Source organism: Microcaecilia unicolor, unplaced genomic scaffold, assembly GCF_901765095.1.
Source record: "Microcaecilia unicolor unplaced genomic scaffold, aMicUni1.1, whole genome shotgun sequence".
Classification (NCBI taxonomy): Eukaryota; Metazoa; Chordata; class Amphibia; order Gymnophiona; family Siphonopidae; genus Microcaecilia; species Microcaecilia unicolor.
This window is the reverse complement of record NW_021963070.1, coordinates 170653-189108: the sequence shown is the minus strand read 5'-3', so window position 1 is coordinate 189108 and position 18456 is coordinate 170653. Positions and strand designations below refer to the sequence as shown.

Genomic DNA, 18456 nt, shown 5'->3' with positions numbered 1-18456 from the left:
TTCCCACCCCCCGCCCTCCCCTCACAAAATTAACCAAGCCTAACATTAAATTCAGATATGGTGACTCTCAAAGAAAAGAACCCGTCTCTGTGCCAGCGCTACACATTCAGCCTGATATGCCCCGCCATTTTATATAGGGAATCCATATTTTAGAAAATTGTATAATTTGTCCCCGTTTTTTGGCAGTGAGCTTAGCCATAAGACAACAATAGTCCACCTTGATGAAAACTTGTTTAACTGATGGCACTGTGGCTTGCTTCCAGTACTTCGCGATCACTATCCGAGCTGCTGTGTAGATATGGGAGATGAGATAATGAAGATCTTCCTTAATTCCCGGTTGTTGTACATTCAGGAGGCAGGCAGCAGGCTCTGCGTTTGGCAGCCCCGGGAAGCCTTTCAACAGTTGAGTGAAGATCTGTCCAAAACCCCTGAATGACAGGGCATGCCCACCAGATATGCCAGAAGGTACCGGTTTCCCCACACTGGTGCCAGCATGCTGCCGACCCCATCTTGAATATGCGAGATAACCCCAGGTTAAGTACCACTGGTATAACATCTTATAACCATTTTCCACTAAGGGGGTTACCACCGAGAGTCTCAGTAAATATTTAAATGTCTTTGACTATTTTGTATGGTCGTAATTAGAAGATAACATCGATTCCCATATATTTTGACAAGTAAGCAAAGGCTAGGATCTGTGTATCAGAGCAAGATATATCCTAGAGATCCCCTCTCTGCCAGTGCCTGAACGTATTGCACATTCCAGCTCAGTTTCTGGTAGCATTAAATCAGCTTTAGTTTTACGGTGAATAAAATGTTTAATTTTTATGTACTGGAAACTCTCTCTGTCCATTAGCCCATATTCCTCTTTCAATGCTTCAAACACAATACAATACATTCCCCCTCTTCCCAGATCTGCCCCAATTCCCGAAGGGATGATGCTGCCCACCTTTGGTATGTATAGTCCATTTTACCTGGGGGAAAGCTCAAGGCATACATGATAGGGGTTGATAAATGATACCTCCGATCAGGAAACATATTTGCTCTTCATTTTGGCCATGCCCCCAACACCACTCCCATCTGTCCTCCTAATCTGGGGAGCAGCCCCCGCAACAGTGGTAACGGAAGCCAGGGGACCGCCCAAAGGGGAGTATCTCCCAACATATGTTGGTTAATGTATGTCCATAGTCTAAAGAGCTCCTTCTGCCATATAGCCAATGTTTGAAATAGGGCTGCCCTATAATACAATATGAAGTTTGGAACCCCCATACCACCATCCTGTCTAGATTGGTAAAGGATATTCCTGTTTACTCTTGGGGGATCTCTTGCGCCAGATGAATGCAAAGACTTTTCTATTATGTGACACTTCATGGATTGGCAGGGCCATGAATAAATACAACTTAGGCAACAATGTCATCTTCACCGCTGCTATCCTACCCACCCAGGATAGCCGAAGGCCTCCCCTCCTCTCCAACTCCGAGAATAGCTCCTTCAGTTTAGGGGAAAGTTTTCTCGAAATATATCACTAACATTTGACGTCAGATTAACCCCCAGATACCTAATGTACTGGTGGGGATCCATTTAAATGGGAAGATAGTTTTCAATGATAATTGCAACTCTGATGATAGCTGAACAGGCATTAGCTCCGATTTCTGTATATTAATTTTTCAAGCCTGCTATTTCACTACACGATGCTAAGATATCCATAACTGCAGGTGATGGTTTAGATAGGGTAAGGAGTACATCATCAGCAAACAACATAATCCTAGTTTCTTGTTGCCCTACACGTATTCCCTGCACTAGAGGGGATTCCCGAATGAGTATGGCTAAGGGCTCCATGGAAAGCGCAAATAAAAGCGGTGAAAGTGCATAGCCTTGCCGTGTACCTCGGAACAATTCAAAGGGTGAGATATTGGTGTTATTAATTTTTAATTGAGCCAATGGCTGCCTGTATAGTGCTTGAACCCATTGCATAAAGTGCCCCATGAATCCCAGCTTCTCCATAAGTGTGAAAAGATTTGTCCAGAGGACTCTATCGAAGGCCTTCTCTGCATCCAGAGATAGGAAGATCGCAGGCCCACCAAGGAGCTGCCTCCAAGTTATGAATCTGCTGCAGTTTCCCCTCCATATAGTAGGCCAATGCAAACGGGTGCTGCCGATATTTAACTCCCTTTTCTCGGCGGTATCTAGTAAACCCCCGCAGTTCTGACCAACATTTTAGAGTTGTGGGGGCCAAGTCTTTATATATTTCTATTGGAAATGTGTCCCACTGCAGGGGAGCGGATTTGCGCACCTTTATCAAGAACATCTCTTTAGTTTTATATTCCGAAAAGCAGGCTATGTCTCTGGGAATATTTGCTCTCAGGCGGGTAGCCACTCTATGCGCCCGCTCAATTTTAATTGATTCCGGGGTTACCTCCTGGTCCTCTGTCGATAACAGCATGCTTGCTATTTGCTGGGTCACTAGCTCACAGTTTACATAGTCCACCTGCTCTAGTATTCCTCTGATACGGATATTCATTCTATGACCGCGGTTTTCCAGGTCTTCCACTTTATCTAATAGGAACACACAGAGGGCCTGTTGTTCTGCCATAGATGTTTCGAGAGTAGTCATAGCTTCTTGTTGATCCTCCACCCTATTGTCCACATCCTCCAGGCGGTGGCCCAGTTCCAAGATTTCACCTCGAAGGTCCGTTGCCAGCGCCGAGAGATCCTCACATACCCCTTTAATATCGGTTCAAATCTCTTCCAACAGGGCACGAAAATCACAGATATTAAATTCGCCATCCTCCATTACTCCCTCCTGTGTTAGCTCGTCCACCCCATCCACAGCAGTGATTATTGGCCTGCAACCACCGCCATCTTGTTTGCAGGAGCTCGTGGTAGATAAGCAAACTCTTTTAATGATTTGCATGATGGAATTAGTACTTTCCCGGCCATATAGCAGATCAATAAATCATTCGCAATCAGATAGCCTAATTTAACCGGGGATGTTGCTCGTTTGGCTGGCTACAGGCAACATTTTTCCCGCGGGGCAAGCAGAGCTACTCGATCATACCTCCACTGCTGGACATGACGTCACCGCTCTCAGCTTTCCTAATTTCTTAAACATTTGCTCATCTGTTTGTTCTGTCCTGGCGGACAGTAGTACAGCCATACCAGTATACTCTTTCCCTTCACACATGAAATTTCTATCCACAAGGATTCCATACTGTTTCATGTAGAATATTTATTTTGTTTGACTCAATTCTCTCTTTAAAATATAGCACAACCCCTCCCCCCCCCCACACACAAATTGTACCCTGCTAACATAGTGTCTCATTGATTGCCCTCCTTCCACCAGGTGTATGAAATGCCTATTATATCTACCTCTTTATTTAGTGCTATATATTCCAATTCTCCTATCTTATTTTTTGAGGCTTCTAGCCTTTGCATATAGACACTTCAAATTGCCTTTTTTCCTTGCATCTACAGGCTGCTTTGAAGTTAACGGGGATAATTTGTATCCTTTACTCTGTTCTCCCATTAAACACTCTTGGCTTTCTTTCATCAAGTGAGGGCATGAGGTGGGGGATAAGAGTGCGCAGACAAGCGAGGGCATGAGGTGGGGGCTAAGAGTGCGAAGACAAGCGAGGGCGTGAGGTGGGGGGGCAAGAGTGCACAGACAAGCGAGGACGTGAGGTGGGGGATAGGAGTGCGCAGACAAGCGAGGACGTGAGGTGGGGGATAGGAGTGCGCAGACAAGCGAGGACGTGAGGTGGGGGATAGGAGTGCGCAGACAAGCGAGGACGTGAGGTGGGGGATAGGAGTGCGCAGACAAGCGAGGGCAAGAGGTGGGGGATAAGAGTGCGCAGACAAGCGAGGGCGAGAGGTGGGGGATAAGAGTGCGCAGACAAGCAAGGGCAAGAGGTGGGGGATAACAGTGCACAGACAAGCGAGGGCAAGAGGTGGGGGATAAGAGTGCGCAGACAAGCGAGGGCATGAGAAGGGGATAAGAGTGCACAGACAGGCGAGGGCATGAGGAGGGGATAAGAGTGCACAGACAGGCAAGGGCATGAGGAGGTGATAAGAGTGCGCAGACAAGCGAGGGCAAGAGGTGGGGGATAAGAGTGCACAGACAAGCGAGGGCAAGAGGTGGGGGATAAGAGTGCGCAGACAAGCAAGGGCATGAGGAGGGGATAAGAGTGCGCAGACAAGCAAGGGCATGAGGAGGGGATAAGAGTGCGCAGACAAGCGAGGGCATGAGGAGGGGGATAAGAGTGCATAGACAAGTGAGGGCACGAGGGGTGGAGACAAAAGTGTGCAGAGATGTTAGGGCATAAAGGGGGATGGACAAGAGTACACAGACAAGTGAAGGCATGAAGAAGGGGGACAAGGGTGCACAAGTAAGAGCATGGCAAGTGAGGTCATGGTGGAGAAGAGTGCACAAGTAAGGGGATGGAAGGGCGGGCGGGCGGGCAAGTGAGAGCTTGAGGGGATGGCAAGAATGAGCAAGTAAGAGGATGGGAAGGGGGAGACAAGTGAGGGCATGGGAAGAGCCAACAGCAAGTAAGGAAATGGGGTAAGAAAAGTGTTAAGCGGACATATTTTTATGGTGGGGAGGGGAGGAGTCCAAGATGGCGGAAGGTTGTCGCTGCAGTGAGTGCTGAATTGCTAGCTGGTGCCATTCTGATTCCCTTTTCTTCTATTTCTCCTCATTATGCCTCATACTAAAAAGAAGGGGGTTGTTAAGGCTGTGTCCTCAGCTGTTGAGGTTCCCCCTAACCAGTGGCGAATCAGCAGCTCTGCAATTGAGCCCTTAAAAGGTACTTACTGTAAGCAGAGGCTCTGCGTTGAACGGCAGAGGAGCGTCCCCAGCTACAAACGTACTGCCGTGTCCAGCAGTCAGATTGGAGACTCCTAAAGGTGCCACTTTTATCGCAGATTCGGCATTAGAAATGCCTTGTGATGACGGGGCCCCAGGATTTTGACTTCCAGGTGAGACGAGAGCGGAATATTTGCCCCCAAGGCGGTTTCTTTGGATCTTATCTGGAAAGCCATTCGAGATTTTAGTGTAATTTTAACAAAAACACTTCGGAGGTAAAGCTCTAAATTAGATATGAATAAAAATTTGGAAAAAATAAACCTGGATTTTTCTGGACAAAATTAATCAAGTCCAGACTGACGTTAAAGGCCTACAAAAATTTAAAGCTGCTGCGGTGGTGGACAGATTGATGGTTCAATGTAAATTATAAATAGAAAATCAGAATAGGAGGTTTAATCTCTGAATTCTGAATTTTCCTGACCATGACACCTTTGGACTTAAGAAATATTTAATTGATGTTTTGAAATTTTCCCCTGATGCTTTTCCTCCTATAAATAAGATTTTCTATTTGCCAGTTTTCTCTAAAAATAGCCAAAGTGAAAGAGCGGATTTAATTCCTAAGCAATCTTTAGACTTGAACAATATTTCAACTACCCTTGAAGAATCTGTCAACAAAATATCTCAGAGCGACTTTAAATAAACAAGGGAATTAGTTTGCTTTTTGTTTTATTGAAGCTACAAGGGATAGACTGTTACATGTTTTACTTTGTATTTTGCTCCCCTTTTTGTGACTCATTTCTGGATTCTCTTCCCCCTTTTGGTATGTGGTCTAAGGAAGAGTAAAATTTATTTCCTTGTTGATTTGTTATTTCTTTGTATGTTAAGCTCTGTATTTCTTGAACAAGTGTTAATTTTGTGTATTACTTTTTAAATTGAATAAATAAAACTTAAAATAAAAAAATAAGAGGGTTAAGTGAAGGGACTTAATGAGGTGCAGAATGTGAATGTAGGGACTGGAGGGATTCAGTGAAGATCAGTATCTAGAAGAGATTGTCTCTGCTGAAATTCATTTTTCTTCATGGAAAGGGTGGTGAAATCACAGAACAAGCCTCCCAGTGGAAGTGGTGGAGATGAAAACAGTAACTGAATTCAAGAGAGCTTGGGACACGTACACAGGATTTTGTAAAGGAGCGATAAGGAGAGTAGAGGGCGTGGATGGGCAGACTGAATAGGCCACATGGTCTTTATCTGCTTACATTTTTCTCTGTTTTTACCTCCCAGATCCCTTCTCTTTCCCCAGCACTAACCCCAAGGATCCCTTTCTCCCAGAAAAATTAGCTAAAGGAAATTTTTTTAATGCGCTAATATAAATATTTAAAAATATGCAACAAGAACCATGGGCTATGAATAGAGTCATGAAACTAGCAGGTAGCACCATTTAAGATAAAATGAAAGAAAATACTGGAAATAGCTGCTGGAAATGTGTTGAAAGAAGTTAACAGATGGGTTTAGAAAGCGTTTGGCTAAGGAAGGTCAATAAGCAATTTTAGTCAGAAAAACCTGGGGAAGGCATACTTAGCAGCAAAAAAAAAAAAAAATCTACTGTTCTTGTCAGGTACTTGTGATGTGGATTTGGCCAGGGTTGGAGGCAGGGTGGTGGTTCTTTGGTTTGAGAAGGAGTGACATATTCTGAGAAGACACTGGAGCAACCTCCACAGAGGTAAAGAGAAAAGAAGAAAGTAGATTAAACAAGCACAAGGGGGCTTGTGCTGATGGCAGAATGAGCAGAGAGTACATTCCACAGTCCCTGATCAGCACAACAATGTGTAAACTGCAACTAAGGAGAATGGGAATGGCACAATCACTTATGTGGTCAAAGCAGGAAAGAAAAAAAACAATCCATTCCTAACACTACAGAGAAGTCATACCCTGCAGATAAGACAGAGGCTGATGGATTCGCCAACAATTCACTAAAGTTGAGACTTTTCATTCCGACCTTCGAGATTTCTGCAATGAAGGAGGTATTACAACAACTTTTGTTACAAATTCAATACTTTGGATATATGTTTAGTTTTCGAAGGGCAACCTTCGAAAGCTAATCAAGAAATGTATTATGTCCAATAAAAAAGGTATCATCTTATTTTATTTTCCATGTTTTATTTTGTTTGATTTCTATTCATTACCTTTAAGAGTGGACTAACACGGCTACCACACCTCTCTACTTAAGATGGAAGATATATGTTTAGAAATTGCTAACGAGGAGTCACAGCTTGTTTCCTCTGTAAATCATAGGGTAGAGCAGATGAATGACTGACTTTGGTAAGGGTAGACAATGTGGCTGCCCTGGTCCAGACTGAAGTTCACAGTTCCTATAAGAGATACCTGAAAGGAAGACCATGCTTTTATTTTTATTCTGTTTTTGGAGCTGGGTCTCTTTCTAAAAGTTTATTCTGTCTGCTGATTTGGCTGAGGTCATCTTCAAAAATATGTTACCTGATGTGTACTATATTTATTGTTACCATTTCATCATCATTGGTGAGATACTGCATATTCTTTATTCCCCTATTGTTGTGTTCTCTATCATGGCTACACTGTTCAGGAGGGTTTTCTGGGTGCTTTGGTCTTTTTCTAATTTGGCATGTATGTATGCATGAGAGAGGATCTGGTAAGTCAAACTGATACTGAGGCAACAGTTATCTTCCACCTCACCCGAATAGAACTGCCTCAGTTCATAAGATTGTTATAATATTTGTGTACAAATAAAGCAGTGTATAGTCAAGCCAGCGAACAGCAGCCTCATCAGCTCTATGAAGTACTGCCAAAACACCATTAAGCTGGGTCAACGCAGAAGAATCAACATGAGGTACTGCCTGTACTTCTCTGCAAATGCATAAGTCGCTATTTGCCATTCTTAACCTCTGCTATGGCCCTGTCCTGTGCATAAGTCATTGAATAGTAAGCTCGTCCACATGGGATGAATTAATCACAGGCACCAACTTCTATTCCTCTCACCACTCAGCCAACATGCACACTAGAAATTAGTTGTGATTCGGTACTGTGCGCTCTCCAAACCCCATAGTGGAAGTGATCCAATTTCTGACTTTCCTAAAAATTCATAGAGTTGGAATAAAACAGCCTTTTCCATTATTTTAGCAGGACCATGTACATCTGAAACTGGACAATAGTTATTATTTATTACATTTGTACCCCGCGCTTTCCCGCATATTGCAAGCTCAATGCGGCTTACATAGTTAATACAATTACAATAGCATAGTCTAAGTAATTATGTAATCTCTTTGATACATTGTTTCCATCCCTGTATTATCTCTGTGATACTTTGAAAGCTGCATTGAACCTGCTATTGAGCAGGGTATAAATGCCACAAATAAATAAATAAATTAGAGGAGAATATTATAAGCAGTGAAAGTGTGGTTTTGAGAATAAGTTGAGTATGTAAAGGTAACAAAGGTAGGATTAGGATAAGCAAAAGGAAGAGAGATTGGGAGATGTGAGGAGAGGAAGGATGGAGTGGGAAAGATAAAGGGCAAAGGATGGAAAGGAAAAAGATAAAGGCATAAAGAGCTTGAGAGATAGTCTAAGGTATAGTAAACGTCAGGTTCAGGATTAAGAGGAAGGGTTTAAAAGTTAAGTCGAGTTCTTTTTCTTGGATGTAAAGTTGAAGATGGCAGTTCTAAAATGTTTTACTCTGGGAGGTGGAGGCAACCTGGGGTCTGATAGGGAATCAAATGGGAGAGGGAGGCCCCTTTCTCCACCCCCAATCCTTGTACAGGAAGGGTATGGTCCCCTTCGTCCTGCTGTCCTCACCGGCAGCTACCTGTACAAGGAGGGATACAGACCCCTTCCTCTTCATCCTCTGCTCTGGGGGGGGGGGGGGGGGTTACAAGCCTCTTCCTCTCCCAGTACCTGTACAGAGCGGGACGGGATACGAGCCCCTACCTCTTCCCCTTCTCTCTCCCTAGTACCTGCACAAAGCGGGAACGGCCCCCTCAGACGCGACAAGCAGCCGAAAGATACGAAGTAGCAGCTCCACTGGCAGCTTTTCTCCCCAAGGTCCAGGGTCCCCACGAAGCACCGCTGGACACTTCCTGGCCTCTCCTCGCATCCTGCTGCTCCGGGGCCGACTCTCACGCTCTGGGCTCCCGCTCCGCACCACCAGCAGCATATCCGCGTCCGTCTCCTGCACCCTGTACCCCAGGCCCGGGGCAGAACGATGAACCCGCCGCCGCTTCCTATTAACGCACTTCCCAGGACCCGAATGCCTGAGGCGGCCCTTCTCCATCAGCTCACTGTGTGATCCAACTTGCTCTAGTCTGAACTCAAACTCTGCCCCCTTTGTATTTCCACTTTCCCAGCCTTACTTCATCCTGTTTCTGTGTTCCAAACCTCACTCTAAACTCAAACTCTGCCCCTTTCGAATTCCACTCTCTCTGCCTTATTTCTTCCTGTTTCTGTATTCCAAGCCTTGTTCTGAATTCAAACTCTGCCCCTTTTAATTCCCACTCCCCCTGCCTTACTTGTTCTTCCTGTTTTTGTTCCAAGTCTCGTTCTGAACTCAAACTCTGCCCCTTTCAATGCCCATTCTCCCTGCCTTTAATCCAATGAGGTCCTTGATTTAGTCTAGGCTAGCTGTTTCTGTGCTCCAAGCTTCAGCCCCTTTCAATTCTCACTCTCCCTGCCTTACTACTTCCTGTTTCTGTGTTCCAAGCCTCGTTCTGAACTCAAACTCTGCCCCAAGGAAGCTGTTCCAATCCATCCCTGCTTTACTACTTCCTGTATCTGTGTTACAAGCCTCGTTCTGAATTCAAACTCTGCCCTCTTTCAATTTCTACTTTTCCAGTCTTAATGTCCACACTCCCTGCCCGTTTCATCCTCTTTCTATTCCCACTATCCCTGTCTTAATTCTGCCCGTTTCTGCGTTCCTAGCCTTACTCTAAACTCAGACTTTGTCCTTAGTTTTTCTTTATTCCAAAGCTCTAGATTTTCCTAAATTCCGAACTTTGCTTCCCGCATTTTCTGTATTTGAAGACATTGCTGGCACATCTATGACATTGGATGCTTAAAGATGACGTAAAACTGCATGGTGGGCCAGAGAGTTAAGGTGTCACTGTGAGTATAATGTTTCAGGTTCCTTTTTCTTTTTTTATATACAATTTTTATTAAATACTTTCAATCCAATCAATTTTCTTTTTTTTGTTACAATAAATGTTTATAACATAATGTAACAAAATATTGATGAAATTAGATTTATCTTTGCTTTGATACATTTTTTATTCTGGAAAAGCCTGGTATTATTTGAAACAGAATCTTGAAGGGGATGCAATACTCATAGACCTCTCATATCAGGCAGATTTTACATGCAGGTTTTGTTAGTTGGTCACGTTAGTTATTATTTTATTAAATTTAAAATGTTTATCTTTGCATGAATGTTTACACATGACTGTACGTTTGTGTAATGTAACTGGATGTACTGATTGCATCAATATTTTGTTACATTTTTATTGAAATTTTTGTAGCATAGAGTACTACTACTATTACAGCAACAACAAAAAAGAACATCAAATGTACAATCATGTGTATACATTTATGCAAAAATAAACATATTTTGGTTTTACTAAGTGACGGCAGATAAAGACCTGAATGGTCCATCTAGTCTGCCCAACAGTCACATTCATTATTAATTAAAGATTCAAATCAACAATGAATGTGATCTTATATGGTCTTTCTTTGATGTTTCTGGGATATAGACTGTAAAGTTCCGCCCAGCTCTGTTCTTATGTTCGAACTAACATAGTAATATAGTAGATGACAGCAGAAAAAGACCTGCATGGTCCATCCAGTCTGCTCAACAAGATAACTCATATTTGCTACTTTTTGTGTATACCCTACTTTGATTTGCACCTGTGCTCTTCAGGGCACAGACCGTATAAGTCTGCCCAGCACTATCCTCGCCTCCCAACCACCAGCCCCGCCTCCCAACCACCGGCTCTGGCACAGACCGTACAAGTCTGCCCAGCACTACTGGAGTTACCGTCAAAGCCCACTCCAGCCTAGCCAAATCCATCTTGTCATTTGCAGGATAAAGACCATAAAAGTCTTCCTGGCACCATCCTGATTCCAAATTACTGGAGTTTTTGTCAAAGCTCTCTGCAGCCCATCGTAAACTGGATCACGGTATGCTGGACTCGGACCTTACAAGCCAGCCCAGCACCGGCCTTAGTTGATGCAGCCAGAGTCGCCATCAAAGCACCACTTTAAACACATATGCAACCCTTTAAGTTTTGTGTTTTATATCATTCATTTTCTAATTTGAGATCCACCACCCTCTCCGTGAAAAAGAATTTTCTGACATTACTCCTAAGGCTACCACCCCACAGCCTCAATTCTTGTCCTCTAGTTTTATCACTTTCTCTTCTCTGGAAAATATTTTTCATATTAATGCCTTTCAAGTATTTAAACATCTATAATCATATCTCCCCTAGGGTATACATATTAAGATCATATGTCCTTTGGAGAAAGTGTCATCATTCTTGTTGCCTTCTCTGGACCACTTCAAGACTTCTTACATCTTTAGCAAGATATGACCTCCAAAGCTGAACATAATACCCCAGGTGGGGCCTCACCAATGATTTGTACAGGGGCATCAACACCTCCTCTTTCTCTCTATGGCCTAGCATCATTCTGGCTATGGCCACTGCCTTGTCACATTGGTTCGTCGCCTTCAGATCCTCTTGATACTAACACCCCAAGGTCCCTCTCCCTGACTGTGCATATCAGCCTCTCACCACCTAGCACATATGTCTCCCTTGGATTTCTACTCCCTAAGTGCATCACTTTGCACTTCTTAGCATTGAATTTTAAATTGCCAAATATTAGACCATTCTTCTAACTTCTGCAGATCCTTTTTCATATTTTCCATTCCCTACAGAGTGTCTACTCTGTTACAAATCTTGGTATCGTCCACAAAAAGGCAGACCTTACCTTCTAAACCTCCAGCAATGTCGCTCACAAATATATTGAACAGAATCAGCCCTAACACTGATCCTTGAGGCACCCCAATACTCACCTTTCCTTCCTCCAAGTGAATTCTATTAACCACCACCATGTGGCATCTGTCTGTCATCCAGCTCCTATCCAGTTCACCACTTTCACACTTATTTTCGAAAGAGAAGGGCGCCCATCTTCTGACACAAATCGGGAGATGGGCGTCCTTCTCTCAGGGTCGCCCAAATCAGCATAATCGAAAGCCGATTTTGGGCGTCCTCAACTGCTTTCCATCGCGGGGACGACCAAAGTTCCCAGAGGCGTGTCGGCAGTGTACTGAAGGCAGGACTGGGGCGTGGTTAACAGATGGGCGTCCTCGGCCAATAATGGAAAAAAGAAGGGTTTTCCTGACGAGCATTTGGCCGACTTTACTTGGTCCTTTGTTTTCAGGACCAAGTCTCGAAAAGGTGCCAGAACTGACAAGATGACCACCAGAGGGAGTCAGGGATGACCTCCCCTTACTCCCCCACTGGTCACCAACTCCCTAGCATACAAAAAACAAATTTTTTAAAACATTTTTTCCAGTCTCTTTGCCAGCCTCAAATGTCATACCCAGCTCCATCATAGCAGTATGCAGGTCCCTGGAGCAGTTTTTAGTGGGTGCAGTGCACTTCAGGCAGGCGGACCCAGGCCCATACCCCCCCTACCTGTTACACTTGTGCTGGTAAATGGGAGCCCTCCAAAACCTACCAAAAACCCACTGTACCCACATGTATGTGCCCCCCTTCATCCCTAAGGGCTATGGTAGTGGTGTACAGTTGTGGGGAGTGGGTTTTGGGTTGGGGGGGTCAGCACCCAAGGTGAGGGATCTATGTACCTGGGAGCAATTTGTGAAGTTCACTGCAGTGCCCCCTAGGGTGCCCGGTTGGTGTCCTGGCATGGAAGGGGGACCAGTGCACTATGAATGCTGGCTCCTCCCACGACCAAATACCTTGGATTTGGTCGTTTTTGAGATGGGTGTCCTCGATTTCCATTATCGCTGAAAACCGGGGATGACCATCTCTAAGGTCGACCTAAATGTTGAGATTTGGGCGTCTCCGACCGTATTATCGAAACGAAAGATGGACGTCCATCTTGTTTCAATAATACGGGTTGCCCCGCCCCTTCGTGGCGCCAACCTTAGAGATGGGTGCCCTTAGAGATGGTCGTCCCCATTCAATTATGCCCCTCGTAGTATCCTAACTTCAGCCTGTCAAGTTTATTCAAGAGCCTCCTGTGAGGAACCGTGTCAAAGGGTTTGCTGAAATCTAAGTAGATTACATCTAGCGCACGTCCACGATCCAATTCTGTGGTCACCCAGTCAAAGAATTCAATCAGATTCGTTTGGCACAATTTACCTTTGGTAAAACCATGTTGTCTCGGATCTTGTAACCTACTGGATTTCAGGAAATTGACTATCCTTTCTTTCAGCATTGCTTCCATTACTTTTCCAAAAACTAAAGTGAGGCTTACCGGCCTGTAGTTTCCAGCTCCTTCTCTGTTACCATTTTTGTAAAGAGGGACTATATGCACTCTTCTCCAATCCCAAGGAACTTCCCCCATCTCCAAGGATTTCTTTAAGAGGACCCACCAAACCTCTCTGAGTATCCCTCAATATCCTAGGATGGATCCTGTCTGGTCCCATGGCTTTGTCCACCTTCAATTTTAATAAAGTATACAACTAACAATTGACCAACTTAAAAAAACTTGCTGGTAAAATCTACCCAATATGAGATGCTCCATAGGTACTGTATCCTCTTCAAGATTCTGTTTCAAATAATACCAAGATTTTTTTCACAGTAAAAAATCATCAAAGCAAAAATAATCTGTTGATGTAATGTTTTTGAGTATGACCATCTAATGTTACAAATTGACAAATAAAGTTTACATTTAGGAATTATAATGCAATTTTGAAAAAAGTTTGCACTTAAAAATTGTAATGCTTAGTTTGTAATAAAAGGATTCCATATTTCCTGAAATATTTTGATGTTATCTTTTAACAAAAATGTCAGTTTTTCCAGTTTAACTGTATCCCATACTTGTAACCATTCATTCTGAATGGGAGCTCATCCACGTTTCCAGTGTTCTTGTTCTGCCCTCTCAACTGGACTAGCATGCAGTTTAAACTAGAGTATAGAAAACATCGTTATGATAACTCAGAACTCTTGAACTAAAATTTTCTTTAATGCAGTTATCAAACAAGGAAAAATAACTTAGTTCAGATATGCTAGACAAGAGTTTTTGCCTTGCAGAGTTGGAGTCTTTTCTCAACTAGCTCTCCATGCAAAAGAGGCTGGGAGAATGGCAGCAATATGCTGAGTAGTGATGCTGTTTATACTTTTACACTGATGAAATTTTGATGAAGTCACAGAATCTTGAAAAGATCATGCAGCAGAACACAGCATAGGCAGTGTCAGTTTACAGAGGAGATATGCTGCAGACTAACTCTTACACACCCGATGAAGGGAAGGGGGGGGGGGTAACTTGCCAACATCCGCAGAGAACAAGGTAAGCCCATAGAAAGAAGAGTCTCATAAAACACAGGGAACTGGACATGTGCTCTGAAAGAGCCTATTACAGGGAACTACAGAGATCTGTAGTTTTACTATGTATCCTATCATCTGCCTCCACGCAAATAGAGGGCAGAACAGTTCTGCTATTACTCACTTCGATGATAAATAAAGAGACTGAACCAATAAATAATGCTTTTATTGGATAGACAAGGGATAATCTCAGACCATGCACCAATGACTCTTATCCTAAAAGGATTAAAAGAAAAGAACTCTAGACTGTGAAGTATGAAGGGACAATTACGGAACAATGCAGAATTCATAAATCTGCTAAAAAAGTGGCAAGAATACTTGACGTCTATCTGTCTAAATTGCTTATAACCCACCTATAACCTAGATCCCTGATGGCGAACCTATGACACGCGTGTCAGCACTGACACGCGTAGTCATTTTCGATGACACGCGGCGCCGCCGCAGTGTGGTCCGCCCAGTGCTCCCCTGCTCGCTCCCTGCTGTTTGCACCGATCCCTGCCTCGTAAAACTTATTTTTTCGCGAACCGGCAGACTGAAGAAATAAAACAAACAGCTGACAGGCTTGCCTCCTTCGATCGCGTCGGCCGCTTCCTTTCCCTGCATTCTGAGCGCGTCCCGCCCTCCTCTGATGTCATTTCCTTTCCTCGAGGGCAGGACACGCTGAGAATGCAGGGAAAGGAAGCGGCCGACGCGATCGAAGGAGGCAAGCCTGTCAGCTGTTTGTTTTATTTCTTCAGTCTGCCGGTTCGCGAAAAAATAAGTTTTACGAGGCAGGGATCGGTGCAAACAGCAGGGGAGGGTGAGCAAGTGGGGCTGGGGGGTGTGTGGACAAGTGGGGCTGGGGGGGGGGGTTGTGTGGCCAATTGGGGCTGGGGGGTGTGTGTGTGTGGGGGCAAGTGGAGCTGGGGGTGTGTGTGGGCAAGTGGGGCTGGGGTGTGTGTGTGTGTGTGGGCAAGTGGGCTGGTGGTGTGTGTGTGGGCAAGTAGGGCTGGGGGTATGTGTGTATGGGCAAGTGGGGCTGGGGTTTGAATGATCTCGGGCAGGTGGAGGCTGGGGCGAGTCACTGGACATTGAAGGGAGGGGGAGGATAGGGGGCAAAAGAGAATCGCTGGACATGGAGGGGATGGGATAGTAGGGCAGGGGAGAGAGGAGAATGGAGAATTGCTGGACATGGATGGAAGGGGAAGGCAGGGAAGAGAGAATTGCTGGACTTGGATAGGAGAGGAGGGCAGGGGAGAGAGGAGAATCACTGGACATGGGAGGGGAGGGGAGAGGAGAGGAGACATGCTGGACATGGATGGAGGGGAGGGAAGATAGGAAGGAGATGCACATGGATGGGATGGCAGGAGAGGAAGGAGAAATGCTGGAAATGGATGGAGAGGAGAGCAGGAGATAGAGGAGAATTGCTGGACATGGATAGATGGAGGGGTTGGCGGGGAGAGAGGAGAAATGCTGGACATGGAAGAAGAAAGGAGGAAAGTAAAGAAATAAATGGAAAGGAAGCCCTGGAAACGGAGTTAAGAGAACAGATAGAGAGCAGCAGAATCAGACACTTGGACCAGTATGGATAGAAAACCGTCACCAGACAACAAAGGTAGAAAAAAATTATTTTATTTTCATTTTAGTGTTTGGAATTTGTCCAATTTCAGAATTTACATCTGTTGTCTTATTTTGCACTGGGTATACTGGAGCTGATATAAGGGGTGTGGCTAATGTGGGTGTGGCTATCATAGGGGTGGAGCCATATGTGGTGACCCCAACCATAATGAGTACCGGCACCTTTTTTTCTACAAAAAATGCACTGGGTCCGCCCTCCCTCCTCGCTCCCGGAAACTAACCTTAAAGCCTCCTTTCACGTCGCAGCAAGCAGCAGCAGGGCAGGCCACTCCTTCCTTCCGTGTCCCGCCCTCGCCTGACGTAACGTCCGCGAGGGCGGAGCACAGAAGGAAGGAGGAGAGGTCTGCCCTGCTGCTGCTTGCTGCGACGTGAAAGGAGGCTTTAAGGTTAGTTCTGGGCCCGGTAGCGGGTGGAGGGGGGGGCCCAGCGACCTCGGGTGGGCAGCGATCTTGGGTAGGGGGGGCCCGGGGCGGTCCTAGTAGCAGTGATTTTTCTCGAAGTGACACACCACCCGAGTTATGCTAGGTTTTTTGGCGAATTTTGACACATCAAGCTCAAAAGGTTGCCCATCACTGACCTAGATGGTTCACAATGGGGCTCATTTTCAAAGCACTTAGACTTACAAAGTTCCATAGGTTACTATGGAACTTTGTAAGTCTAAGTGCTTTGAAAATACACCTCATAAGGTAACAAATACATAATCATAAAAAACAAACACATAGCAGCAAAAAAAAATAACAAGTGCTATAAATCCCTTGATATTTTTTCATGTACATTATGGGAAGTGGGAAAGGCTGTACTAAGAGGTCATATATCATCTCTTGCTAACTTTATTTAAAAAAAAAAACAGACAAAAAACCTCAAGAGCTACACACCCAACTAGAAAAATAAGAGAAACATAAATTAAATCCATCAAATGAGATATATTTAAAAAATTAGTAAAGTCAAGGGTGAATTAAATAAACTAGACAGTACTCAATTTTCGTTCTAAATCTCACAAAAAGATCTTGCTATGAACATGCCAACAAATGACAGAGTTTTGTGAGACGACATATAGTATCCAATAGAGACCATTGTGTCAGATTGCTTACACTGTCAATAAGAAAAATAGAAGTGACAAAGAGGACATATCCCACCCCCATCTTGTTCCTTCCCAAAAATTAATCAGTGTTAGTGAAGGAGTGGAGTGGAGGAGTAGCAGTACCTGAGAACCAGGAGAACTGCTTGGGATTCCTACTGCAGCTCCTTGAGACTCTAGGCAAGTCACTTAGGTGTCCTTTTAAAAAGGCGTGCTAGTGTTTTTAGCATGTGCTAATGATTAACGCGTGCTTATTTTTAGTGCACACTTAAAACGCTTGCGCGCCTTTGTAAAAGGACCCCTTAACCCTCCACTGCTTCAAGTACAAAATAAGTTCGTCACATATAAAATGTAAACTGCTTTGATTTTAACCACAGAAAGGCAGCATATCAAAATCCTTCCCTTTTCCCTGTTCCAGGAAGCCCACTGTCCACCCTGCAATAGCCACTAATACTGATCAGAACCAGTCTACACATACTCCACTAATACTGAACAGAACCAGTAGTGACCCCCCCCCCCTCCCAATAGACACATACCCTCATTGTTTTGGGTGCCACAGGCTTCATTAAAAAGAATTGTCAAGCACACCTGAATAAATTGCCTATATGTGTAATATCACATGAACTCCAGAAAGAAACTCCCTTAGCCACAATAGCAGTAAATTTGGGAGACTGAGATCATAATCCACACTGCTTGACTTAGGTATGAAGTCCATTACTCTTATGCTATGCACAAAAATAACCCACGTGGAGACATTGCCTCAACAGAAACCTAATAAAGATTCTGCATCTTCAGCTCCTAAACACCTTCCCCACTAACATCTCTAATAACGAGGCAGAACCAGTACCGACTCTAACAGAGACAACCCAAAAGAGATACTGCACCTTCAGCTCCGCAAACACCTTCCCCACTAACATCTCTAATAACGAGACAGAACTGGTACCAACCCCAACAGAGACAGAACCAAACAGAGATCCTGCACATTTCCCACTAACATCTCTAATAAACAGAACCAGTACCTTCCCCAACAGAAATCCTGTACCTCCCGCTAAATTTAACACCTTCCCCACTAACATCTCTAATAAACAGAACCAGTACCAACCCCAACAGAGACAGAACCCAGCAGAAATCCTGCACCTCCAGCTAAAACACCTTCCCAACTAACATCTCTAATAAAGATACTGAATAGAACCAATACTGAGCCTCGTGGCTGTACTGAATGGGATGAATCCCAATGAAGATCCTGCGCCTCAAGTTCTTCAAACACCTTCCCCAGTAATGCCACTAAATAAATGTACTAAACAGAAGTAGTACTAATCCCCAGTAGGTTGACATTAATTTCTCTCTTCTGGGTATAAAGAAAGTTCAAAATA

General features: G+C 44.3%; 2 protein-coding genes across 2 annotated transcripts in view; one reads left to right on the top strand and one right to left on the bottom strand.

Moving 5' to 3' along the window:
• LOC115458883 (F-box/LRR-repeat protein 6-like) overlaps positions 1-9457 on the bottom strand; it is a 44757-nt gene extending 35300 nt beyond the window's left edge. The window contains exon 1 of the mRNA XM_030188719.1: positions 8788-9457. Coding sequence (XP_030044579.1) covers positions 8788-9104 — 317 coding nt within the window. The 5' untranslated portion in view covers positions 9105-9457. The remainder of the gene's footprint in view (positions 1-8787) is intronic.
• Positions 9458-9627: 170 nt separating this feature from the next.
• Positions 9628-18456, top strand: part of LOC115458885 (cytochrome c oxidase assembly protein COX18, mitochondrial-like) — a 41726-nt gene continuing 32897 nt past the window's right edge. The window contains exon 1 of the mRNA XM_030188723.1: positions 9628-9931. Coding sequence (XP_030044583.1) covers positions 9903-9931 — 29 coding nt within the window. The 5' untranslated portion in view covers positions 9628-9902. The remainder of the gene's footprint in view (positions 9932-18456) is intronic.